General features: G+C 38.5%; 1 protein-coding gene across 2 annotated transcripts in view; it reads left to right on the top strand.

Moving 5' to 3' along the window:
- Window positions 1-27,989, top strand: part of ATP8A (ATPase phospholipid transporting 8A1) — a 1,160,338-nt gene that overhangs the window by 865,924 nt on the left and 266,425 nt on the right. For both annotated transcript variants that reach the window (XM_090368461.1, XM_090368462.1), the window contains one exon: window positions 4,944-5,066. In XM_090368461.1, the coding sequence (XP_090224587.1) occupies window positions 4,944-5,066 (123 nt within the window). The remainder of the gene's footprint in view (window positions 1-4,943; window positions 5,067-27,989) is intronic.

Below are 27,989 nucleotides of genomic sequence, written 5' to 3'. Positions count from 1 at the left end.
AATCATTAACACCTGGAATGAAGAACTTAGCATTTGAACCTTTAGTAAATCCAAATAAAGTTTTGTTTCCACCATTCCACATCAAACTGGTGCACATTAAAAATTTTGTGAAGGCTTTGGAAGTGAACAGTCCTACATTGACATACTTGCACGAAAAATTCTCAAGACTTAGTACAGAGAAGATTAAGGCAGGCGTTTTCATTGGTCCACAAATAAGGGGACTTTTCAAAAATTCGGCCCTGGAAAGATTGTGCAAGGCTCAAGGGGTAGAATTTTTTTCAGCCTGGACTGTACTTGTTAACAGGAGAGATTGCTTCTACAGGGATGGGATACACTTAAATAGAAAGGGTGCAAGAATATTTGCTGATGCTATCGAGGCAGTGTTAGGTGGGTCGGAAAACTGCTAGCTTGGGGGGAGACAAAGACCAATAGATTGACAGTAGCCACTGGCAGAGGTGAAAGAGATTCTTGCACTGCTTCTATTAGAATGAGCAGAAGCCTGAAAAACAAGATGCATGATATTTCAGAGACTGCTGGGAGCCATTGCGGTACAAGTAAACACATGGGTTGTGTTAGGTTAGCTAAGAATAGAAACAGGTGCAGGTATACTTGCGTGTACACCAATGCTAGGAGTTTAGTAAATAAATTTGATGAATTTGAGGTATTGATCAAAACATCAAAGGCAGATATTGTTGGGATATCAGAGACGTGGTGTCACACAGATTTAAGGGATGCAGAACTGTAATTTGGGGAGTACAACGTCTACAGAAAGGATAGACAGGATAGGAAGGGGGGAGGGGTTATGCTATTAGTTAAGAAACACATAAAAACCAAGGAAGTGAAGCCAGTCGACATCGCTGGACAGTGCAGTGTTGAGTCAGTTTGGTGTGACATAAGCATTGGGAGATCAAAATTGAGAGTAGGAGTGTGCTATAGGCCTAATGACTCTGATGAGTATAATAAGAAACTGTACAGGGAAATAGAGTGGGCCAGTAAATCAGAGAGTCTTATAATGGGAGATTTTAATTTCCCAGATATTGACTGGAATTTGGGGGCTGGTCACTCACACACTAGCAGGGCTTTTGTGGATTTATTGGATGATTGTTTTCTACATCAGCATGTTCGGGAGGCAACTAGAGGGAGGAACACTCTTGATTTGATTATCAGCAGTGATTCTTCATGCATTAAGAATCTGCAGATAAATGAACCACTAGGTGGCAGTGATCACAGTGTGCTGAATTGGGATTTACTCAAAGAGGTAACTACCATTAGGGGTAAAGGGAAGGGTTATTGCTTCCGTAAAGGCGACTACGATGGACTGAGACAGTATTTAAATTCTATACAGTGGTACCAAATGATGATGTTACCAACAGCAAATTCAAAATGGGAAGCATTCAAAGAACTTATCTTGGAAGCTACTAGGCTTTACATACCAACTAAGAAATATTGTTCAAGGTTTAGGCCAAAATGGATGTCAGATGAACTAATGAGGCATATGGCAGAGAAGAAAAATGCATGGGATACTTACAAATTAACACGTGACACAGAAGCCTATGATAGATACAAGTTGATATGCAACCAAGTTACAAAGGAGGTTAGGCAGGTGAAAGCAGATTACGAGAAATCCTTTGCAAGGGATGCAAAGAAAAACAGCAAAGAGTTCTTTACTTATGTAAACTCTAGAAGGAAGGGGATGAATCAGATTGGTCCACTTGATATTGATGGGTCAACTGTTGATGATCCTGCTCAGGTAGCTAACAAACTAGATGAATATTTTGCATCGACATTCACACATGAGGAGTTATTCAGCGAGGGGAATGCCAGAGGTGTATTCAAATCTAGCAGTAAGCTACAGAATCTTGAAATAACTGGGAGTAAAGTGGAGGAGAAACTGTTGAAGATAAACACAAGAAAGGCACCCGGGGTGGATGGGATCTATCCAGTTATATTAAAGGAGGCAGCAAAGGAAGTAAGCAAACCCTTAGCCATAATTATGAGAGCTTCCTTGGACTCAGGGGAGGTACCCATAGACTGGAGATGTGCAAATGTGACCCCAATTCACAAAGGAGGATCAAAGGCTGACACAAGTAATTATAGACCTGTGAGCTTAACTTCTGTTCCAGGAAAATTAATGGAGGCACTGGTTAAAGACGCACTGCAGGATCATTTAGACAAGACTTCAGTTATAGCTCGGACACAGCATAGTTTTGTTAAGGGGAAGTCTTGCCTGACCAATTTGATTGGGTACTATGATGCAGTCACAAAAGAACTGGATGCAGGGAATAGCTTTGATATTATATACTTGGATCTTAGAAAGGCTTTTGATACTGTTGCACATGGAAGACTGCTACACAAATTGGAGCAGTGTTGACATTGGAGGCAAGTTGCTGCTATGGATAAAGGGGTGGTTGAGGGGGAGAAGACAGAGAGGGGTAATCAATGGACACTGCTCATCGTGGACTAATGTTATTAGTGGAGTCCCTCAGGGCTGGGTACATTATTGTTTTCTGTATTTATAAATGATATTGATGATGGTATATCAAGCTTAATGTCCAAGTTTGCAGACGGTACAAAGGTTGGCAGAGTTGTCAAGGACACTACTGACACTATGCTGCTGCAACAGGATCTGGAAAGGTTGAGCAGATGGGCTGAGAGGTGGCAAATGAAGTTTAACATTGACAAATGTAAAGTACTACACATGGGAAACAGCAACCCCAGAGCAACGTATCAACTCTGTGGTACTACACTGACAGTGGTAGAGAATGAAAGGGACTTGGGGGTGGTTGTGCAGGCAGATATGAAGTTCTCTGAGCAGTGCAGACGGGCTGCAAGAGTAGCTCATGGAGTATTGTCAATGATATACAGGAATTTTTCCATCAGGGATAAGGAGGTGATTATTCCCTTGTATAAGGCAATGGTCAGGCCACACCTAGAGTACTGTATACAGGTCTGGAGGCCTCATTTCAAGAAGGATGTAGAGCTGCTGGAACGAGTGCAGAGAAGGGCAACAAGATTAATGAATGGAACAAAGGGGTGCTCTTACGAAGAAAGGCTTAAGTTTTGCAAATTACAGTGTCTGGAGACTAGGCACCAGCGAGGTGATCTGATAGAGGTGTATAAAGCCTTGAATGGTTTGAGCATGCTCAATGCTGATGGGATTCTTCCTCTAGCTCAGAATAATCACCTGAGAGGGCATAAATTCAAATTGAGGAAAGACAGATGTAGGATAGACGTGCGGAAATTTACCTTTAGCCAGCTGGTGGTTGGTTGGTGGAACAGACTTCCATCCCTTGTAGTGGAAGTTGATAGCCTAAATAAGTTTAAGGCTCAGCTGGACAGGTATTTTGAACGAACAGAGGGGTGAAGTGGAAGTGGGGTTTTTTTTTTTTTTTTTTTTTATTTGGCTGATGCTGCATAAGCTTGCTTTCTTGCATCAAATGCCTCTACTAATGCTAATGCTAAAGATGAACAGTCTTTATCCTTAGTGATTGATAGCGAGAAATCAGCGTGAAAAGCCTTTTTAAATGTTTCAACTGGTTTTCTAGGAAATGGTAAAGCCAGCAACTACAGGCAGATGTGGAAGACCTCATTACTTCTTACAAAAAAACTGGGGTGTAGCATGTCATTTAAGATTCATTTCTTACACTCACATGTGGATTTTTCCTGCCAAACTGTAGTGCCATCAGCAGCGAACATGGTAAATGCTTCCATCAAGACATCGCAGAAATGGAACAAAGATACAAAAGCAAATGGAACAGAGATACAAAAGCAAATGGAACAGAGATACAAAAGCAAATGGAACAGAGATACAAAAGCAAATGGAACAGAGATACAAAAGCAAATGGAACAGAGATACAAAAGCAAATGGAACAGAGATACAAAAGAAAATGGAGTGCCACCATATTAGCCAATTATTGTTGGCTTATGAAAAGCGATGCTCCCGAAGCTGAATATAAGTGAAAGGTGAAAAGGTCCTGTGTTTGATACAGGTATGTTCATAGCTACATCTTACTTCCATATAAATAAAAAATACCTTGTATAAATATAAAAAACTACTTTTTTTTAAAACAGGAGCCAGTCTGCCATTTTAAACACTATTTCTGTGTTTAGCACCCCAAAATCCATAAAGCAAACTTACTTTCATTCCCGGTACAAGATATGACCCAAGATTTGTTGTTCAGTGTAATAAAAACAGATAGAATTGAAGTGAATGTGTTTGTCTCTTGGGTCAAAATTATTACTATTACTAACTGTCAGTTTTTTTTTTTTTTTTGTGAACTAATGGGACTGTGACTTTCTATCTTAATGATATGATGCAATAAAGAACTGTGGACTTGGTTGCAGAATTTATATGATCATGCTGAAAAAATGCTCCGAAACTGCTAAAAATATGATTATTGTTTTGCAATTCTGCCCATGCAAGAAAAGAGGAACTTTATAAATGAAAGCCTTAACATTTCTACACTTGAGATACTCTGCAAGCTTATGTGAATTTTGCCTTACTAGGCAAAATTCACATAAGCCCGCAGAGTAATTATATGATTAAAATGAATGAGTGAGGTATATTTTCACTGGAGAGAAGAAAACAAAGAAGCCTAAATATAAAATTTTAAGCAGCAGTAGAAGGCTGCATCTCTTGAATACCCTTGAGCAGCATAATGTTGAACAGTGAAATAGGTATCTTCCCCTCCCCCTCAAATGGCTGGAGCATAAAAGCAAGTTTGCTGCACTTCAAGGCAAAACTGAATAGTCACTGTTTTGCATTAGAAAAATATAAATAATCAGTACTTTTTTTCTTTGGAAAAGATTGATTTCTTTTTATTATTTGGCCTTTATTACTAATAATAATTAAGTGTTATATATTCTTTACTTTAAAGTGGAGTAGCCCTTTAAAAAAGAAAAATTAAAAGAAATGTTTATGTTTGTTTGTTTTTTTTTTACAGATTTTTACTGCTGCCCCTCCACTGGCAATGGGACTTTTTGATCGAACCTGCAGTGCAGAAACAATGCTTAAATTTCCTGCCCTATACAAACCTTCCCAAAGTTCCCAGTTTTTTAATGTTAAGGTATAGTTCATTTATAAAATTATATCGAGAAGAAATTAAATTATTTAATTGTTAAATTATTTCACATATAACTGAGAAATAATGAAATTACGAAATAAAATTTTTTCATGTGATAAATTCTACATAATTAGATTTATTGGTAAAATTTTTGTATAAAAATTTTACCAATAAAATTTATTGGTAAAGAATGGGGTAAAATTTTTTGTATAAAAATTTTACCCCATTCTAACCCAAATTAAAATTAATTGGAGTGTTTCTAGATTCTTTACTAGATTTTGTATAATTGGTCCAGGGTTTTAATCGATATTTCCATGTTGGGTCTGTTGGAAAAAGCACAACCATTAGACATCTTAATGGATTGCATAAGCAGTCTGTAATCAAATATGCAGCTCTTTTGTTTTTCTAAAAACCATCCTCTGGAAACAAAGCTGAATGGCAAAGTAATGAAAAATACTGTGAAAAGAATCAGCCAACTATGGGAACCCTATTGGTAGACTGCTTTCCCATTAAGTGCTCATTGATCTGAATCAGTGAGCACTTAATAAGAAAACAGTGTCAATCAGCATATCTTGTTACTCCCACATCACCCAATTAGTAAATTGCATAATCTTGTTTGCTCTTATGATATATACAATGGTATAAATTACCAAATGAACCATGTTTGTTTTGCTCTCAGTGCTGTTCTTCATTTCTTCAAGCAGCTATTTGAACAGTCCCACTCTAGCTAGGTATATTGGCTGCTGATTACTGTTAAATGTTATCAATTGTCATAGAAGATACCTAACTTTTAAATTTTCACTCAGCAGCAATTTTTATACTTGGCACAAGAGTGCTTTTTAATTTTGAAACCAGTTGAGCATATCACGTTTAATTTATACACTGACTTTTATCTTTTGTTCCTCTATACAAGATATTATGGTGTTTTAAAAAAAATTCCCAAGAAGTATATGAGACTATCAAATTTCAATCAGAGTTGTTTTGCATGCAAAAGTAAAATGTTCCTTTAAAATTTTAACCAGTGGAATAAGAGGATATATAACATAATTTTTGTTCCTGTGAATCTTTCTGTATGCATGGTTCCACCTTAGGCAACTGTTAAAAAATATCCAAGCAGTATGTGACTATAATTTCCTTTAGAATTTTTTTTTTTTTAATTTTAAAATTGCACATGTTGACCAGTGAGCAGTATAACCAAATTCTCACTGTGGCAATTTGTGCTTAATAACACTATAGGAGGATGCGTGATATACAAAGTATGATGCTTTGAGTTTATGCTGAAGAACTGTGAACATTTAAATTGTTGGGAAAAAACCCTCATGTATTTTTTGCTACCAGAGGTTTTCTTCATTTAGTGCAAGGGTGGGGAATCTCTCTCTCCCGTGGGCGAAATTTCTCCCTCAGTTAAATTTGAAACTGCCCGTTTGATGAAGTCCTCTAAAATACCATATGAAAAAATGTTATAAGCCTTTAGGGCAAAACAGTAATTTAATATAAGTTGTTTTAAGCAATCCATAAACAAATTTCTGTTAGCCGTAATGCTTGTCTTGTGACATTAATCATGAGTCAGAATACGTATGAATTGAGCATACGTATTTGAGTAATTGAGTAATTTTGGGGGAGAAACAAATTTTGCATTTGTTTCTCCCCCAAAATTATGCTTGCAGACATTGACTCTGTCTTATTAGATCTTGTTATCGGTGATTGATAGCCAATGTTGATTTAAGCTTTGTCTTGGTTGGTTGTCAGTTGCATCATTACACATCATTGCAAATTAAGTGCAATAATTTTGAATGCTGGCAACATTTATGGTTCATTTGCTTAGTTCTATATTTAAGTCACTATTGTAAATTACATAAAAGTAACCCCTTTCTGCAATGACTAGTAATAAAAAAAGAATGAGCTGCAGGCAAAAGTTGATGAAAAATGGACGAATAATTATTTTTTCATGGAAGTAAATGGAAAGTGTGTATGTCTAATTTTAACAAATTGGTCGCAGTTTATAAAGAGTACGATCTTGAATGCCACTATTTGACCAAACATAAGGAATATGAAAAACTGAAAGAGACTCTGCATTTAGACAATGTAACACTTTTTAAAAGAATCTTTATACAATCAGCAGTCTATTTTAAAAAGACATATTATTCATGAAAATACATGCATAACACAAGTTATAAAGTGTGTGAGCTAATTGCAAAGAAACTGAAATCACACATCGAAGGCAATTTTATTAAAGAGTGTATAGTTTCTACTGCACAAATTTTTAACTCCAGAAAAAGTCAGATTGTTTGGGAATATTAGTTTATCATCGCAGAGGACAGTTTCTGACTGAATAAAAGATATGACTAACGATGTCCAAATATCCTTGAAAAAAGCATCATCAGAATTTTTGTTTTATTCCATAGTTGTAGATGAGATGACAGATACAGCAAATACGGCACATTTGGTTATATTTGTAGGTGGGATGAGGGAAACTTTACAATATGAGAAGATTTACTTGCTTTAAAATCAATGTGCAGGACTACCATAGGTGAAGATCTCTTTCTTGAAGTTAAATCAGCAATAAGTGATTTCGATTTACCCTACAAAAAACTGAGTGTAGTTACGGATGGTGCGCCATCTATGGTAGGATCTTAAAAAGACTTGTGCTTTAATTAAGAATGAATTGGAGAGCCGTCAACTGGAATTTAATGTGATAATAGGTGTTTAATAGTGTGTCACTGTCTTATTCACCAACAAAATCATGAACTCAAATGAAGAATGTGTGAAACTCCTTTTGATGTAATGCAAGACTCCTGATTCCTTGTAACTAGAGTTAATTCATTTACAATCAAACAATACTTTGAAATCCAGATTTAATAGTATATCTTTGTAGATACTGAAAAATATCCACTTTTGAAGAATCATGCATTGAAAATTGAATCACTGTTTTCTACCACTTACCGATTTAAACAGTTTTTCTCAACATTAAATTTAGTCAAGAACCACTTGCGTGCTAGACTTATGGATGATTCTCTGCAAACCAGCTAAGAATTGCTGCATTATCAGTGCCATGTAACATCTCTTCCAAAGAGATGTTACATGTGAGTTTTCCAAAGCCAAGCAGAGCCACCCTTCTCATTAAGGTGCAAGGTAAGAAGTTTCATTAAAATGAAAACATTATAATTGTGGTGTCTTTGGTGTTTCGGTATTTAAAGCATTATAAGTGTGTGGTTAATTAATGCATTATAACAGTTTAATTAATATTGATTAGTGTGATAGCATTCGTATCTATGAATTTGTAAAATTTAAGATTCATCATTTTTCTCAGCAAAGCTGTGCTCCCACAGGTTTGATTCACTTGCAATTTGCCCCTGGTACTAAAAAGATTCCTCACCCAAGATTTAGTGTACGTTAGGAGTATTAAACTCAAAATTGCCCGGTGGCCCCACAGACACTTCTTCAGGAGCTAGAGGGCCACACAAATGGTTGTTTGCTAAGGGCCACAGTTGTGTACAAACAGCATATCAGTGGAATTATTCTGCAAAATATATTAAGTATTTTTGCCATGCACAAAAATACATGATCTCATAACCATCAACATTTATGACGGTTTATGTAACTTAGGGATTTCATTTAAATTATATATTGGTATATCACATCCAAGTGTCACTATTCATCTTTTATGAAGTTACCTGTATGCAGGTAACTTCATAAAAGGTGCTGTGAAAGTTGAAAACACTTGGGAGGCATACAGGGGGCATATATTCAGTCCTTGAGGCTGTCGCAGACATTCTCTAAGATATGCCAAGTTGTGCTTTCTAGAGGAGAGACTGCTTCTACAGAGATAGAATACACTTAAATTGAAAAGCCTAGTAGCCTCCAAGATTAAGTCCCTGAAGGCTTCCCATTTAGAACTCACTGTTGGTAACATCATCAGTTAATCCCACTGTGTAGAATTTAAAAACTGTCTGAGAACACTATAGTCACCTTTACAAAAGCAAAAACCCTTCCCTTTACCCTTGATGGTAGTTACATCTTTAAATACATCACTACACTGTGATCACTGTCACTTAGTGGTTCCTTTATCTGATGATTCTTACTGCATGAATAATCACTGCTGATAATCAGATCAAGAGTATTACTCCCACTGGTTGCCCCTCGAACGTGTTGCTGTCAAAAACAATCCTCCAATAAATCCAAAAGTCTTGCTAGCGTGCGAGTGACCAAGCCACAAGTTCCAGTCAGTATCTGGAAAGTTAAAATCCCCCATTACAAATCATTCTGATTTACTGGCCCATTCTGTTTCTCTGCACAACTGTTCATCGTACTCATCAGAGTCATTAGGCATATTATTATTATTGTTGTTGCTCTTATATTATTTCTCCCTGATTGGGGGATTCCGCTCGGTGATGGGTACTGCTACCAAGTACACAGGGTGGTTGTAAGGTCTGATGTTACTGTTGGTCGAGGAAATCTCTGACTATCCTACAGGTGTTCAGGATTGCGACTTTCTGGAGTTCCTTGTAGGTGTTCTCTGGGAGACCTATTGCTGCTAGGCTGCTATGTAGTGTCTTTGGCACCATACCGGTGATTGACACAATGATCGGGATGGTCAATACTTCTTGCATATGCCACATCTCCTTGACTTCATGTATTAGTTTCATGTACTTCCTAATTTTTTCCTCATAGGTTTTCTGGACATTGTTAGTGTTGAGCACCGCTATGTCAATCAGGCAGGTAGCCTTTTCCATCTTGTCCACAAGGGTTATGTCCAGTCTGTTGTGCGTGATGGTCTTATCCGTTATTATAACACGATCCCAGTACAGCTTGTGGATTCGGGTCTCTAGTACTGCCTGGGGTTCATACTTGTAGTATGGTACACTTTCTTTGGTCAACTGGTATTTCCTCGCTAGCTTCTGATGTATTATCCTGGCTACCTGGTTGTGTCTATGAGTGTACTCAGTCTGGGTACCTTGCAAACTTGCATCCTGCGGTGATGTGTTGGATCGTTTCTGAGGCAAAGTGGCATCGTCGACTTGGGTCATCTGACATTCTGGACTTCTTTGTGATGTATTTTCTATAGTTTCTGGTGTTGATTACCTAGTCTTGGATGGCCAGCATGAATACATCAGTTTCGGAGCATCCCGCTTGTGAGCCATGCATTGGAAACAGTGTTATCGATATGATCTTGATGGAGGTCATTGCAGTGTCTGCCATGGAGTGTCTTCTTTGCCCATCTTTCTAACTTCGTTTATTGTGCCGTCTGGGTGGGTAGGGGTTCCTCGCTTAGGCTGAGTGAGGTATACCACTTATCTATATTCCTTATGGTATGGTGGAGTGGTGCTGTGTTGTTCTCGAAGTAATCCTTCAGGTTAACTATTGCTGTTTTCTGTTGCTCTATCAGGCTCCTTCCTCCCTCTTTCTGAGCTTTGTTGGTCTCTCCACTGCTGACTTTGGGTAGTGTTGGCGGCTCTTGGTCACCGTCTTCTCGACCTCCAACCCAAGCACGGTACTAAGTACTATAGGTCCTAATACCTCTCATGTTTGGGGTTCACATAAAAAAAAAAAAAAAATTGCCCTTGTCTTTCGCATGATATCTTCTAGCTCCATGTTAGTCCAATCTATGACCCCGAAGGTGTATGTTATTACTGGAGCTGCATAGGTGTTTATGGCTTTAACTGTGTTCCCTCCATTCAATTTTGCTTTCAGCAGGCTTCTGAGTCTCTGATGATATTTTTTGGTCAGGCACTTTTTGCTTTCCTTGTGCTCTAACTGCTGAGCCTGCATCATCCCTCGGTATTTGTAGGTCTCTCCTTCTGTCATAGCTTTGATCTCTTTACCAGTCAGCAGCTGGTAGTTTCGGCCAACTAATTTTCCCTGGTGCAGTGTGTGTGGGTCTTCAATTAGTCTAGACCAAATTCCATCCTGATGTCCGTGCTGAATTCTTCGGTGATCCGGAGTAGTTGCTGGAGTTGCTTCTCGGTTGCCGCATAGAGCTTGATGCCATCCATGTACATCAGGTGGGTGAGGGTCTACATGTTCTTTCTTCCATATAGATTATATCCATACTTCTTGCCGTTAAGCATGGTGGATAGCAGGTTGAGTGCTAGACAGAACCACAGGGGGCTCAGAGCATTTCCCTGAAAGATTCCTCTTCTAATGGGGATTGGCCTAGTTGTAATGTTCTCGACCTTAATGGTGGTACTTATTATTATTATTACTATCAGCCATATGGCGCAAGGAAGCCTGAGGCTTATGCTGCACCGGCCAAAAAAAGAAATTTTCCCTATTACCCTGAGAGAGAGAGAGAGAGAGAGAGAGAGAGAGAGAGAGAGAGAGAGAGAGAGAGAGAGAGAGAGAGAGAGAGAGAGAGAAAGGAATCACAAAGAAAGAGAAGAATGATGATATCCAGCTCAGGACCCTGGGTGTGCCAAGCCCATACTCACGATGTTGAGCCCCTGTATAACACACTCCTACTTTCATTTTCCCTTTCCCAGTGTTTATGTCACACCAAACTGACTCAACTTGTCAACTGGATGCACTTCCTTGGATTTTATGTGTTTCTCAACTAACAGCATAACCCCTCCTCCCTTGCTACCATGTCTATCCTTTCTGTACACATTGTACTCCTCAAATTCCAATTCTGCATTGCTTATATCTGTGTGACACCATGTCTCTGATATCCCAACAATAACTGCCTTTGATGCCTTGAGCAGCACTTAAAATTCATCAAATTTATTTACTATACTTCTAGCATCTGTGTACATGCAAGTACACATTCACCTGATCTTATTCTTAGTTACCCTAACACAGCCCATGTATTTAATTTTTATATGATGATTTCCAGCAGCTCTTCAAAATCCCGAGCAACTTGCTCTGTAGGCTGCTACTCATTACAATAGAAGCAGTACAAGAATCACTTTTGCCTCTACCTGCAGCTACTGTTAATCTTATAGTCTGTGAATCCCCGCCAAGCTAGCAGATTTCCGACCCACCTAACACTACCTCGAAAACATCAGCAAATATTCTTGCGCCCTTTCTATTAAAGCGTATCCCATCCCTGTAGAAGCAGTCTGTTAGCAAGCACAGGCCACGCTGAAAAAAATTCTACCCCGTGAACCTTGCACAATCTCTCCAGGACCGAATCAATTGACAAGGCTCTCATCATATACTCTATCCTATCGTGTCTGGGCAGAATTGCAGACACTTTCAAATTTAACCCTAACTCGCGACTTTTTTCAATATTGGCCTGTACTTGTTAAGTAAATCTACAGATCACTCACTCTTAAGGTCATTAGTGCTAAGTGAACAACAATATCACCTTTTGTGCCCTTAAAAGCTCGAGCACAGCATGGCTTTGTTAAGGGGAAGGCTTGTCTGACCAATTCTGTTGAAAAAAAGCCGTGAAATAGGGTTGAATTTGAAAGTGTCTGCAATTCTACCCAGACATGATAGGAGAGAGTACATGATGAGAGCCTTGTCGATCAATTTGGCCCTGGAAAGATTGTGCAAGACTCAAGGGCAAGGGGTAGAATTTTTTTCAGCCTGGACTGTACTTGTTAACAGGAGAGATTGCTTCTACAGGGATGGGATACACTTAAATAGAAAGGGTGCAAGAATATTTGCTGATGCTATTGAGGCAGTGTTAGGTGGGTCGGAAAACTGCTAGTTTGGGGGGGAGACAAAGATGAATAGATTAACAGTAGCCACTGGCAGAGGTGAAAGAGATTCTTGCACTGCTTCTATTGGAATGAGCAGAAGCCTGAAAAACAAGATGCAGGATATTTAAGAGACTGCTGGGAGTCATTGCGGTACAAGTAAACATATGGGTTGTTTTAGGGTAGCTATGAATAGAAATAGGTGCATGTATACTTGCATGTACACCAATGCTAGGAGTTTAGTAAATAAATTTGATGAATTTGAGGTATTGTTCAAAACGTCAAAGGCAGATATTGTTGGGATATCAGAGACGTGGTGTCACACAGATATAAGGAATGCAGAACTGGAATTTGGGGAGCACAACGTCTACAGAAAGGATAGACTGGATAGGAAGGGAGGAGGGGTTATGCTTTTAGTTAAGAAATACATAAAATTCAAGGAAGTGAAGCCAGTGGACATCGCTGGACAGTGCAGTGTTGAGTCAGTTTGGTGTGACATAAGCATTGGGAGATCAAAATTGAGAGTAGAAGTGTGCTATAGGCCTAATGACTCTGATGAGTATAATAAGAAACTGTACAGGGAAATAGAGTGGGCCAGTAAATCAGAGAGTCTTATAATGGGAGATTTTAATTTCCCAGAGATTGACTGGAATTTGGGGGCTGGTCACTCACACACTAGCAAGCCTTTTGTGGATTTATTGGATGATTGTTTTGTACATCAGCATGTTCGGGAGGCAACTAGAGGGAGGAACAGTCTTGATTTGATTATCAGCAGTGATTCTTCATGCATTAAGAATCTGCAGATAAATGAACCACTAGGTGGCAGTGATCACACTGTGCTGAAGTGGGATTTACTCAAAGAGGTAACTACCATTAGGGGTAAAGGGAAGGGTTATTGCTTTCGTAAAGGCGACTACGATGGACTGAGACAGTATTTAAATTCTATACAGTGGGACCAGCTGATGAGGTTACCAACAGCAAATGAAAAATGGGAAGCATTCAAAGAACTTATCTTGGAAGCTACTAGGCTTTACATACCAACTAAGAAATATTGTTCAAGGTTTAGGCCTAAATGGATGTCAGATGAACTGATTAGGCATATGGCAGAGAAGAAACATGCATGGGATACATACAAATTAACACATGACACAGAAGCCTATGATAGATACAAGTTGATCTGTAACCAAGTTACAAAGGCGGTTAGGCAGGCGAAGGCAGATTACGAGAAATCTTTGGCAAGGGATGCAAAGAAAAACAGCAAAGAGTTCTTTACTTATGTAAACTCTAGAAGGAAGGGGATGAATCAGATTGGTCCACTTGATATCGATGGGTCAACTGTTGATGATCCTGCTCAGGTAGCTAAAAAAACTAAATGTTTGTTAGCCATAATTATGGCTAAGCAAACCCTTAGCCATAATTATGAGAGCTTCCTTGGACTCAGGGGAGGTATCCATAGACTGGAGATGTGCAAATGTGACCCAAATTCACAAAGGAGGATCAAAGGCTGACACAAGTAATTATAGACCTGTGAGTTTAACTTCTGTTCCAGGAAAATTAATGGAGGCACTAGTTAAAGAAGCACTACAGGATCATTTAGACAAGACTTCAGTTATAGCTCGGACACAGCATGGTTTTGTTAAGGGGAAGTCTTGCCTGCACAATTTGATTGAGTACTATGATGCAGTCACAAAGGAACTGGATGCAGGGAATAACTTTGATATTATATACTTGTATCATAGAAAGGCTTTTGATACTGTTGCACATGAAAGACTGCTGCACAAATTGGAGCACTGTGACATTGGAGGCAAATTGCTGCTGTGGATAAAGTGGTGGCTGAGGGGGAGAAGACAGAGAGTGGTAATCAATGGACACTGCTCGTTGTGGACTAATGTTATTAGTGGAGTCCCTCAGGGCTCAGTTTTGGGTCCATTATTGTTTTCTGTATTCATAATGATATTGATGATTGTATATCAAGCTTAATGTCGAAGTTTGCAGACGATACAAAGGTAGGCAGGGTTGTCAAGGACACTACTGACACTATGCTGCTGCAACAGGATCTGGAAAGGTTGAGCAGATGGGCTGAGAGGTGGCAAATGAAGTTTAACATTAACAAATGTAAAGTACTACACATGGGAAACAGCAACCCCAGAGCAACGTATCAACTCTGTGGTACTACACTGACAGTGGTAGAGAGTGAAAGAGACCTGGGGGTGGTTGTTCCGGCAGATATGAAGTTTTCTGAGTAGTGCAGACGGGCTGCAAGGGTAGCTAATGGTGTATTGTCGATGATATATAGGAATTTTTCTAGCTGGGATAAGGAGGTGATTATTCCCTTGTATAAGGCAATGGTCAGGCCACACCAAGAGTTCTGTATACAGGTCTTGAGGCCTCATTTCAAGAAGGATGTAGAGCTGCTGGAAGGAGTACAGAGAAATGCAACAAGATTAGTGAATGGAACAAAGGTGCTCTTACGAAGGAAGGCTTAAGTTTTGCAAATTACAGTGTCTGGAGACTAGGCACCAGCGAGGTGATCTGATAGAGGTGTATAAAGCCTTGAATGGTTTGAGCATGCTCAATGCTGATGGGATTCTTCCTCTTGCTCAGAATAATCACCTGAGAGGGCATAAATTCAAATTGAGAAAAGACAGATGTAGGATAGACGTGCGGAAATTTGCCTTTAGCCAGCAGGTGGTTGGTTGGTGGAACAGACTTCCATCCCTTGTCGTGGAAGTTGATAGCCTAAATAAGTTTAAGGCTCAGCTGGACAGGTATTTTGAACGAACAGAGGGGTGAAGTGGAAGTGTTTTTTTTTTTTTTTGGCTGATGCTGCATAAGCTTGCTTTCTTGCATCAAATGCTTCTACTAATGCTAATGCTAATTTGATTGGATACTATAATGTGTCACAAAGCAACTGGATGCAGGGAATAACTTTGATTTCATATATTTCGATCTTAGGACATGGAAGACTGCTGCACAAATTGGAGCAGTGCAGCATTGGAGGCAAATTGCTTCTATGGATAGAGGGATGGTCGAGTGGAAGAAGACAGAGAGTGGACATTGCTCTTCGTTTACTAATGTTATTAGTGGATTCCCTCAAGGTTCCGTGTTGGATCCATTGTTGTTTTCTGTATTTATAAATGATATTGATGATGGTATATCAGGCTTAATGTCCAAGTTTGCAGACGATATGAAGTTTGGCAGGGTTGGTAATGACACTAATGATGGTATGCTGCTGCTGCAACAGGATCTAGAAAAGTTGAGCAGATGGGGTGAGAGGTGGAAACTGAAGTTTAACAATGACAAATGTATTGCACAAGGGAAGCAGTAACCCCAGAGTAACCAAAAAGTGATATCAACTCTGTGGTGCTATGCTGACAGAGGTAGAGAATGAAAAGGACCTGCGGGTAATTGTGCAGTCAGATATGAAGTTTTCTGATCAGTGCAGACGCTGTAAGAGTAGCTCATAGTGTCTTGTCAATGATATAAAGAAATTTTTCTCGCAGGGATATGGAGGTGATTATTCCCTTGTATACGGCAATGGTCAGGCCACACCTTGAGTACTGTATACAGGTCTGTAGGCCTCATTTTAAGAAGGGTGTAGAGCTATTGAATGAGTACAGAGAAGGGCAACAAGATTAGTGAATAGAACGAAGGGTTGCTCTTATGAAGAAAGGCTTCAGTTTTGCAGACTAGTGTTTGGAGACTTGGTGCCTGCGAGGGTATCTGATTGAGGTGTATAAAGCCTTGAATCATTTGAGCATGCTCAGTGCTGATGGGATTCTGCCTTTTGCTCAGAATAATCACCTGAGAGGGCATAAATTCAAATTGGGAAAAGACAGTTGTAGGCTAGATCTGCGGAAGTTTGCATTTAGCCAACGGGTAGTTGATTGATGAACAGACTTCCATCTTTTGTTGTGGAAGTTGATAGCCTAAATAAATTTAAGGCTGAGCTGGACAGGTATTTGGAACGAATGGAGGGGTGAAATTGGAGCATTTTTTTTTTTTTTTTTTTTTTTTTGGCTGATGCTGCATAAGCTTGTTTTCTTGCATCGTATGCCTCTACTAATGGTAATGCTAAACTATGATATCTGCCCTACAACACATCAACTTTTGCCCCTGGCAGACGATACTCTGGTCCTGTTCCACCTATTCTTTTTGCATAATATATTCCCCGTCTCACTGATAATAGAATCATCAACAATAACTACTTCCTTTGGGACCAGCGCATTCTGCCTTGGAGATTACCACTGTGTTGCCTGATGCATAGGAGTTAGCTGTAGCGTGGAGTTTGGCAGCTGAGAGCTTGACAGGCCCCTCATATTTCTTCAAGGGCATATACCTGCACCTCAAACTCTCATAGACACCCATCAGAACGCTGAGTTGGAGCTTAATTTCTTAACAGTCTCTGCACCTAGCGCGCGCGCGCACACACACACACACACACACACAAAGACATCCTCCTTGTGTGATGCATTCGAGAATCATCCCTTTGGTTCTCCCGCAAGCCACAGTACTACTGCTACTTTTTGCTCGCTGCTTTGCGGCTCTAGTCTGGGTCATGATTCTGTTTAAGTATAATTTAATTAACAATGAAATTTAATAAGATTAATAAATGCAACAAGATTAGTGAATGGAACAAAGGTGCTCTTACGAAGGAAGGCTTAAGTTTTGCAAATTACAGTGTCTGGAGACTAGGCACCAGGCTCTAGTCTGGGTCATGATTCTGTTTAAGTATAATTTAATTAACAATGAAATTTAATAATATTAATAAATTTTACTGATTAATTGTTAATACTATGCTAATCTAACAGATTTCTAATACAATGCTACGTATTTCGCTATTTAGTTTTACGTTAAACCTTACAATATGAAGTTTGGGATTTACGTTAAGCTATTCCGTATCATATATATTGTTGTCACTAATGATATTAACAGTAGGAGATTAGCGGAATTACTTAACAAGTACAGGTTAATGTTAAAAAAAAAGCTGTGTATTAGAGTTGAATTTGAAAGTGTCTGCAATTCTGCCCAGACACAATAGGAGGGAGTATATGATGAAAGCCTTGTCGATCAATTCGGCCCTGGAGAGATTGTGTAAGGCTCAAGAGGTAAAATTTTTTTCAGCCTGGTCTGTGCTTGTTAACAAGAGAGACTGCTTCTACAAGGATGGGATACACTTAAATAGAAAGGGTACAAGAATATTTGCTGATGCTATCGAGGCAGTGTTCTGTGTGTCGGAAAACTGCTAGCTTGGGTGACACATGGCCTAATAGATTAACAGTATCTGTTGGCAGCGGTGAAAGTGATTCTTGCAATGCTTCTATTGAAATGAGCAACAGCCTGGAGAACAAGGTGCAGGGGATTCCAGAGACTGCTGAAAGTCATTGCGGAATGTGTTATTGTAGCTAAGAATAGGAACAGATGCATGTATACTTCTGTTTACACCAATGCTAGGAGTTTGGTAAATAAATTTGATGAATTTGAGGTATTGGACAAAACTTCAAAGGCAGATATTGTTAGAATAACGGAGGTGTCACACAGATATAAGGAATGTCGAACTGGAATTTGGGGAGTACAGTGTACATAAAGGATAGACAGGATAGGAATGGATGAGGGTTTATGGTATTGGTTAAGAAACACATAAAATCCAAGGAAGTATAGCCAGTCGACATGGCTGGACAGTGCAGTGTCGAGTCAATTTAGTGTGACATAAGCACTGGGAAAGCAAAATTGAAAGCAGGAGTGTATTATAGGCCAAATGACTCTGATGAGTATAATAAACAACTGTACAAAGAAGTAGAGTGGGCCATTAAATCAGAGTGTCTTATAATGGGGGATTTTAATTTCCCAGATATTGACTAGAATTTGTGGGTTGGTCACTCACACACTAGCAAGGCTTTTGTGGATTTATGTTTTCTACAGCAGCAATTTCAGGAGGCAAATAGAGGGAGTAATGCTCTTGATCTGATTATCAGTAGTGATTCTTCATGCATTAAGAATCTGTGGATAAAGGAACTACTAGGTGGCAGTGATCATAGTGTGCTGAAGTGAAATTTACTCAAAGAGGTAACTACCATCAGGGGTAAAGGGAAGGGTTTTTGCTTTCTTAAAGGTGACTATGGTGGTCTGACACAGTATTTAAATTCTATATGATGGGACCAACTGATGATGTTACCAAGAGCAAATTCAAAATGGGAAGCATTCAAAGAATTAATCTTCGAAACTACTGGGCTCTTCATTCCAACTAAGAAATATTGTTCAAGATTTAGGCCTAAATGGATATCAGATGATCTAATGAGACATGTGGCAAAGAAGCAAAATGCATGGGATACATATAAATTTATAGGTGACAAAGAAGCCTATGATAGGTATAAGCTTCTCTGTAACCAAGTCACAAAGAAGGTTAGGCAGGCAAAGGCAAATTACAAGAAATCTTTGTCCGAGGGTGCAAAGAAAAACAGCAAAGAGTTCTTTACTTATGTAAACTCTAGAAGGAAAGGGATGAATCAGATTGGTCCACTTGTTATTGATGGTTCAACTGTTGATGATTCTGCTCAGGTAGCTAACAAACTAAATGAATATTTTGCATCTACATTCACACATGAAGAGTTATTCAGGGAGGGGAATGCCAGAGGTGTGTTAAACTCAGGCAGTATGCTAGATAATCTTGTAATAACTGAGAGTGAAGTGGAGGAGAAATTGTTGAAGATAAACATAAAAAAGGCACCTGGAGTGGATGGAATCTATCCAGTTATATTAAAGGAAACAGCAAAGGAAGTAAGTAAACCCTTAGCCATAATTGTGAGAGCTTCGGTGGAATCAGGGCAGGTACCCATGGACTGCAGATGTGCAAATGTGACACCAATTCACAAAGGAGGATCAAAGGGAGCCACAGGTAATTACAGACCTGTTAGTTTAACTTCTGTTCCAGGGAAATTAATGGAGGCACTGGTTAAAGAAGCATTGCAGAATGATCTAGACAAGACTTCATTTATAGCTCGGACACAGCATGGGTTTGTTAAGGGGAAGTCTTGTCTGACAGATTTGATTGGATACTATGATGTTGTCACAAAGGAACTGGATGCAGGGAATAATTTTGATGTCATATATTTGGATTTAGAAAGACTTTTGATACTGTTATACATGGAAGACTTCTGCACAAATTTGAGCAGTGTGACATCGGAGGCAAATTGCTACTATGGATAAAAAATGGTTGAATGGGAGAAGACAGAGAGTTGTACTCAATGGACAGTTTACAAACACAACTGAAATGCACTATGCCCGTAATTCTTCATGTATAAAACAGTGAGAGTGAAAAACTCTTTTATTGTCCCATGCCATAAATTAATTGCAGCATGAAAACATACCTTAATTATAAGACAGTTGTATATGCATTGTGAGTTACTGCTTTCATGTTCAAATGTGATAGTATGTGTGACGTGTTGAGCACTAAAGCACCTAAATCTATGAGACATCAACATATTGTTCTTATAATTATGAGTACTCTGGTCAGTTTGTTGTTTGGTAGTTGAAAAACTCAAGTTTGTGGAAGGAAAAACCGTGCAACCCTCATCTTGAAGCAAACTAAGTCAGCTACGTTGTCAAAAAAAAGTCCATAAAAATTCTTTGCTTTATCATTGATGGTATTCAAACTCGCACCTTTTTCATTTGGTGTGGATTGACAGTAGTTATAACTTGCTGGTAGTGTTATAATGGCAGTTATAACATTACCAGCAAGGACAAAATGCTAAGAATTGAAATATTATTCAGGGGCTGAGAAAACACACATGTTGGCCGGCCTACTCTTATGCTAGTTAATTGTAATTTCTGGATAAACGTTGGATGGTTGGACTTCTACTATAGTTTATAATTTATAAAATTCTTCAACTTGAGGATCTTAAAATTCCTTACCTATCATTTGCTCCAAAGCAGTTTTGCCTGATGTCCATTTATGACCATGACATTCTGTTACATGTCAACAGAATGTCATGGTCATAACAACAACAACAAATTGAGAAAATACCAGTCAGACATATAAATGTCTAGTATTTTGTAATTAAGTAAGTTTTATGGGTACTGTTATTTTATTAGTTTGGTAGTTCAGATTTAGTTGCATTCAGTCTTCATTATAGTTAATGTCTCGAGTTTCAATAAAATTCTGCTGCCATTGTTTTTTAAGACATATTCTTTAAATTTTTGTTCATCTCCCTGTGTGAGAATAATAAAGTTTCAACTGTTTTAATAGAATTTAAATTTTTATGAACAGATGAAAATAACAATTTGAGCATTGAAGCTATACAAGGTAACCTTGTTTTCTCACTCACTCACTACTCACACACACACACACACACACACACACACACACACACACACACACACACACACACACACACACACACACACACACACACACTTGTTTGGAGCAAAATATGTTTTCTCTAAAAATGTATATACTGGTGTTCAAAGAAAGTGCATCACCCCTTAAAATTGTAATTGTTGTCCAAATAACGTAAGTATATGGCAGATTGCATCAGATAAGATTAACACGTGTAGGTGATGACGTAATATTGCATCAGCTGTTACTTTCAGCTATATAAGCAAACTCTGCAAGAGTTGCAGTCATTCCTTACTTGTGTCAGGATGGCAAGTTACGTGCAGTTGACCTCGCAAAGAAAGAGTGCTATTGTTGCTTTATGTGAGGAAGAATGTTCTTCCCATCATATTGCTTATAGAGTGTCTTGTAATCAGTCAACAGTGAGTAGATTTCTTTCCAAACTCAAGAATACTGGTTCTGTTGATAGGAAAAAAGGAACCGGACGTAAACGAGTCTCGATACCAAAACAGGACTGCATTTTGAAGCAATAATGCCTTAAAAACCATGAAGCTTCTTCGTCTGAGATGAAAAGAGAATGGGAAGAACATACAGGAGTAGTAGCAAGTGCAGTATCAGTCAGAAGATGCCTCTTCAAAAATGGACTTGTGGCCTGTCTTCCTAAGAAGAAGCCCTCCTCACACAAAAAATGAAAAAGGCCTGATTAATTTGGTGTAAGGAGCATGTCAAATGGACCCCCAAGCACCAGAAGTCAGATATTTTCTTGGATGAGAAGAAATTCAACCTGCATGGCTCTGATGGCAGACAAACGATTTGCCACAGACATGGTGAAGAATACCATCCAGACTGTATGGTGTCTACAGTGAAATTCCCTACCAGCCAAATGATATGGGGGTGCATTTCGTATCGCAGAGTAGGTCACCTGTAGTTTATAAAAGGTTCCGTAAATGCCAATGGATATCTGGCTATATTGGAGGCAAATTGCTGCTAACCATTAGAGACCATTTCATTCTGCCAAGTAACTGCATCTTTCAGGATGACTCTGCTACTTGTCATCGGGAAAAAAGTGTGAGTAGGCACTTCTGTAGTTAGTTTAGCTTCATTTCTGCATTAGAGGTTCAACAGGAAGCCATAACTTCAGGAAGCCATAATTCTTGTTTGAAACCACGAACTATCAGTTGATTATCTTCAGAAATTGATCTTGTCAATGCCATGACAGTGTGCTGTCATCAGGGCCAGAGGCAGTTCAACTAAATATTAGTTTGCACCTGTTGAACTTTTCATTTTTTTTCCATTTAAAATGATAAATTAAAGCAAATTGAGAGCTTCTGATAACATTTCAGCCATAATTTTTGTGTTTACCAAAACTGTTGTATAAAGGTTGCAAATGCTCATTTTGGAAGCACCTGTCAAATATTACTTAGCATTGCCTTAACTATTAATAAATATCTTTTGTTTATATTTCTATTTATGATACTAGTCATTAATGTAACATACCATTGCAAAAAAGAGTTAGAAATGTGAAATTCCTAGGTGATGCACTTTCTTTGAACATCAGTGTATGTGTATATGTATGTGTGTGTGTATATATATATATATAAACTTTGTAATCAAATTTAAATTGCGAGTTGTAAATTATTATTTTGAACAAGCTTAGCTTCGTTTTAGTTCCATTATATTTTGGATTAGCATTTCTTGCTGTATAATTCCCTTCCAATGAGAAGGGTTTTTTTTTTTTTTTTTTTTTACTGTAAACTTTCTTTGCGTGTGTTTGGTATTTTTATGGAAACATCCTATTACTTTTGAAGTCAATAAATAAGTAAATTTCTGTTTTCCTTGTTACAGCCAAGTTGAGGAACTTTTACATTTGTTGTGATTGCATACATTCAATTAATTATTGAGGGCAGCCAGATTTTCATTGCCACAGTTTACAAATCCATACATATTTTATGAGAGCATGTGGGCTCAAATCCCCAACCTTACTTGTGTCCATATATGTTAACCAGTGGTTAGCATTCATAGTAACATTATCATTATTGATTTAAATTTAAATACTGGTAACCTTCGTATAACATGGTAGTTAGGTTCCTATAAAATGTCGTGTTGTGCGATACCGTGTTATACAGAACTAAGAAAAAGTAAAAAAAGTTCCAAATGCACTATTTCATTAACAAAACTAACAAAAATGCACCATTTTAGATTTTGTGTATCTTCTGCTCTATTTAAAAAATCAGTAATCTGGGTTTTTTTGCTTTTGCCTGATAAATCTTTGTGAATTTCGTCGTATGGAACTAAGCATTTTTGAAGCTCCCTTTTGAACTTTGGGCTCCTTTCATTCAAGAATCTGCATTCAAAAAATAAGATTCAAATTGCTAGGCTAACTTTATGCCTTCCCATATGCTTTTTAGTGTAAATTTTGGAAGTTTAGAATTTTCACCTGTACTATCATCCTCTGAATTGATTTGGTTTTACTTCCGATGACATTTCCACCAAATCTGCTTTGCCAACCTCTTTTTATATTTTTAGGAGCATCGCCGACTAAAGCCATGTAACTCTGTGTGTTGTCTATAAAATGCATGTATGTGTCCTGAGGTCAATTTTCTGTTTTGCTGGATGAAAACCCTGAGTTTCCAGGAGAAAAAACCATGCTACTCTTGCCTAACTCAGCCACGTTGTGAAAAAGACCCATAAAAATTCCTCCCATCATCGCCGCGATTCAAACTCAGGTCTTTTCCACCCAGTGTGGGGAGGAGGGTGATTCTATCAACTGTGCTACCCACAAGGGCTTCAGTAGTCATATAATCAAAACCTACCCGTGCTACTGATGTAGAAAGTTCTACTATCGCACCAATTCCATTTTCTGCCGGTTGGACCAAATTTCCTGAATGAACTGACGCTGGCCATATATTTTTTCAACATCCACCTGTTTACAGTTTTACTTCTTTCAGTGATGATTCTGATACAGTCCACAATTGAGAAATGTTTCCATGACTCCATTACCTCAAAAGATTCTGAATAAATTTTTTCCAAAATCCATTGTAATGATTTTCTGGTGTAATGAGTTTTAATTGTGGGTATAATGCTTTGATCTAATGGCTGATTGAAAAAAAATTGTATTAATATAATACAGATTTCCCCAGGGGCTCACATCTAGTGAGTGTGGGCCAGGCACACCCAGGGTCCTGAGCTGGATATCATCATTCTTCTCTTTCTTGCTGATTCCTTTCTACTTCTGACTTTCTGACTCTTGTTCTCTCTCTCTCTCTCTCTCTCTCTCTCTCTCTCTCTCTCTCTCTCTCTCTCTCTCTCTCTCTCACAGAGTAATTCAGAAATTTTTTTTTGGTTGGTACAGCATAAGCCTCAGGCTTCCTTGCACCATATGGCTAATAATAATAACTGTGGTGGTAGGAACATATCTTCAATGTTTAGATGACTTAACTATTTTGGATGGTGCACTATCCAATAGTAATAAAATTTTGAAATCTAGATCTTTCCTCAAGTTGAATAGCACAGAATTTATTTTGTTGGGGATTTCCCAACAAAATAAAATATAGGGATTTCTTAAGTTTTTTTTTTTTTTTTTTTTTTACTAGCGAGTCAACAGCGGGGATTAAAAAGAGGGGAAATGTTGAAAGATTACATCCAGTATAATAGAAAAGTTTTTCCCCAAACAAAAGCTCAAAAATACCCTGTTATGCGAGGTTTACCGAAATTCTCAAACTGCGTTAGAGCGAAACCGTGTTATATAAGTACCATGTTGTGCGAGGATTGCTACCATTTATCAGTCGTCTTAGAGCGAAATCATGTTGTAGAAGTACTGTGTCATATGGGGGTTGCTTATACAGTAATACCCCGAAGTTACGTGATAGGTGGGTCCGACGAAAATCGCGTAAGTCGAATTCGCGTAAGTCGGGGTACAACTTTGCATATAAATACATATAAATTTTGCTTAATTGGGACCAAGGACTAACAAAAACACTAGTTTAGAAGAAAAATATTAATAAAATTGCAGTTCTTTATACATATTAATACAAAATATGTATTAAAAAAACAAATGACTTACGTTAAAAAGTTATTTCGATGTCGATGGCTTCATAAAATCTAACAAATTCGTCTGACGACACAGCGCGTTCTTTTTTTCACGCAGAATTTCTTCGTAGCAAGCTAATAATTTTTTTTATTCCTTGCTTTGTAGCTATAACGCGTTCTTCGTTCCATGTGCTTTTCGCCGTTGCTTCATTTAGGCCTGTAGCACGTGCAATATCATATGGTCTTTCATTTCGCTCAAAGCGTTTCACAATTTCATATTTTTTCTCTATCGACAGAGGCGGACTGGCCATAAGCCTTACCGGGGAAACCCCGGTGGGCCAGTGTGATTTTGGCCATAAACCATAGTATGAGGCCACTATAAATTTTCCTGGGTAAGAATTTTTGACCCAGTCCGCCTCTGTTTATCGATAATTGCTTTTCTTTTTCTCTCTGAATCTGCAGTGTCTTCACCAGGACGCTTCCTTTTCACACCTTTTAATTAAGTATTTTACTCATTTTTAGGGAATAAAGCACAATTACCAAACGAGGAGGCAAGCTTGATACGCATAAACAAAGCTGCGCGCATGTAGCAACTGAATAAACAACACCATAAAGGCAGAGATACACTATTAACACCTCACATTTCTAGGGGTTACTACCATAAAACAATAAAAATCCAGTTGCGTTTCTGCTAGTGAAATCTGTTATAAACTGGTAGTAAACTCGATCTAATTGCATTTGCGATTATACCAATAGCTGGAATTGTGTTGGTTTTTACGTTATTATTATGGTGAAATGTGTTTCCCCTTCACTGATATAAAAAACATAAAAGCAGCAAAGTTGAATTTTGTTCATCTTTCGCTCTCATTCTCTGCCGTCGCACCGTATATCGATAACATATGAAAAACGACCTTGAAGATAGTGGGCGGCAGCGTTGCCAAACGAAAAAATCAAGAACCGCGTAACTCCGAGTTCGCGTAAGTCGGGGTAGCGTAAGTCGGGGTATTACTGTATTTATTTATTATTCATTGTGCTGTCACTGTTCCCTATGGGGATTTCCTTCTATGAAATAGTCACAGAGGAACTAGTATAAACAATAATTTTTGCAACATATTAGCATTAGCAAAGGCACATGATGCAAGAAAGCAACCTTATATAGCATCAGCCAAAAAAAAAAAAAAAAAAACCACCCTTATTTCACCCATCCACTTGCTCCAAATGTTTGTCAAGTTCTGCCTTGAATCTATTTAAGCTATCAACTTCTACAACGACAGATGAAAGTTTGTTCCAGCAATCAACAACCCGCTGGCTAAAGGCAAACTTCGACACGTCTATCCTACAACTGTCTTTCCTTAATTTGAATTTATACCCTCTCAGGCAATTATTCTGAGCAAGAGGAAAAATCCCATCAGCATTGATAATGCTCAAACCATTCAAGGCTTTATATACCTCTATCAGATCACCTAGTCTCCAGACACTGTAATTTACAAAACTTAAGCCTTTCTTCATAAGAGCAACCCTTTGTTCCATTCGCTAATCTTGTTGCCCTTCTCTGTACTCGTTCCAACAGCTCTACATCCTTAAAATGAGGCCTCCAGACCTGTATACAGTACTTAAGGTGTGGTCTGACCATTACCTTATACAAGGGGATAATCACCTCCTTATCCCTGTTAGAAAAATTCCTGTATATCATTGACAAGACACCATGAGCTACTCTTGCAGACTGTCTGCACTGCTCAGAAAACTTCATATCTGCCTGCACAATTACCTCCAGGTCCTTTTCTTTCTCTACCACTGTCAGTGTGGTACCACAGAGTTGATACGTTACTCTGGGATTACTGCTTCCATATGTGGTACTTTACATTTCTCAATGTTAAACTTCATTTGCCACCCCTCAGCCCATCTGCTCAACTTTTCTAGATCCTGTTCCAGCAGTGTACTGTCATTAAGAACCTAGCCAACCTTCATATCGTCTGAAAACTTGGACATTAAGCCTGATATACCATCATCAATATCATTTATAAATACAGAAAACAACAATGGTCCCAACACTGAACCCTGAGGGACTCCAATAATAACATTAGTCCATGAAGAGCAGTGTCCATTGATTATCACTCTCTGTCTTCTCCCACTCAACTATCCCTTTATCCATAGCAGCAATTGGCCTCCAATATCAACGGCTTTTCTAAAATCAAATATATGATATCAAAGTTATTCTTTGCCTCCAGTTCCTTTGTGACTACATAATAGTATCCAATCAAATTAATCAGACAAGACTTCCCCTTAACAAACCCATGCTGTGTCCGAGCTGTAACTGAAATCTTGTCTAGATGATCCTGCAATGCTTCTTTAACCAGCGCCTCCATTAATTTCCCTGGAACAGAAGTTAAACTAACAGGTCTGTAATTACTTGTGTCCCCCTTTGATCCTCCTTTGTGGATTGGGGTCACATTTGCACATGTCCAGTCCATGCGTACCTTCGCTGATTCCAGGGAAGCTCTCATAATTATGGCTAAGGGTTTGCTTACTTCCTTTGCCGCTTCCTTTAATATAACTGGATAGATTCCATCCACCCCAGGTGCCTCTTCTGTGTTTATCTTCAACAATTTCTCCTCCACTTTACTCTCGGTTATTACAAGATTCTCTAGCTTTCTGCCAGAGTTGAATACACCTCTGGCATTCCCATCCCTGAATAACTCCTCATGTGTGAATGTTGATGTAAAGTATTCATTTAGTTTGTTAGCTAACTGAGCTGGATCATCAACAGTTGTACCATCGATATCAAGTGGACGAAGCCGATTCATCCCCTTCCTTCTAGAGTTTATATATAACTCTTTGCTGTTTTCCTTTGCATCCTTTGCCATAGATTTCTTGTAATCTGCCTTCGCCTGCCTAACCTCCTTTGTATCTTGGTTACAGAATAGC

The sequence above is a fragment of the Mastigoproctus giganteus genome, chromosome 2 (genome assembly GCF_048544385.1).
Source record: "Mastigoproctus giganteus isolate SK-2022 chromosome 2, ASM4854438v1, whole genome shotgun sequence".
Classification (NCBI taxonomy): Eukaryota; Metazoa; Arthropoda; class Arachnida; order Uropygi; family Thelyphonidae; genus Mastigoproctus; species Mastigoproctus giganteus.
This window is presented reverse-complemented; position numbering and strand designations above follow the sequence as displayed.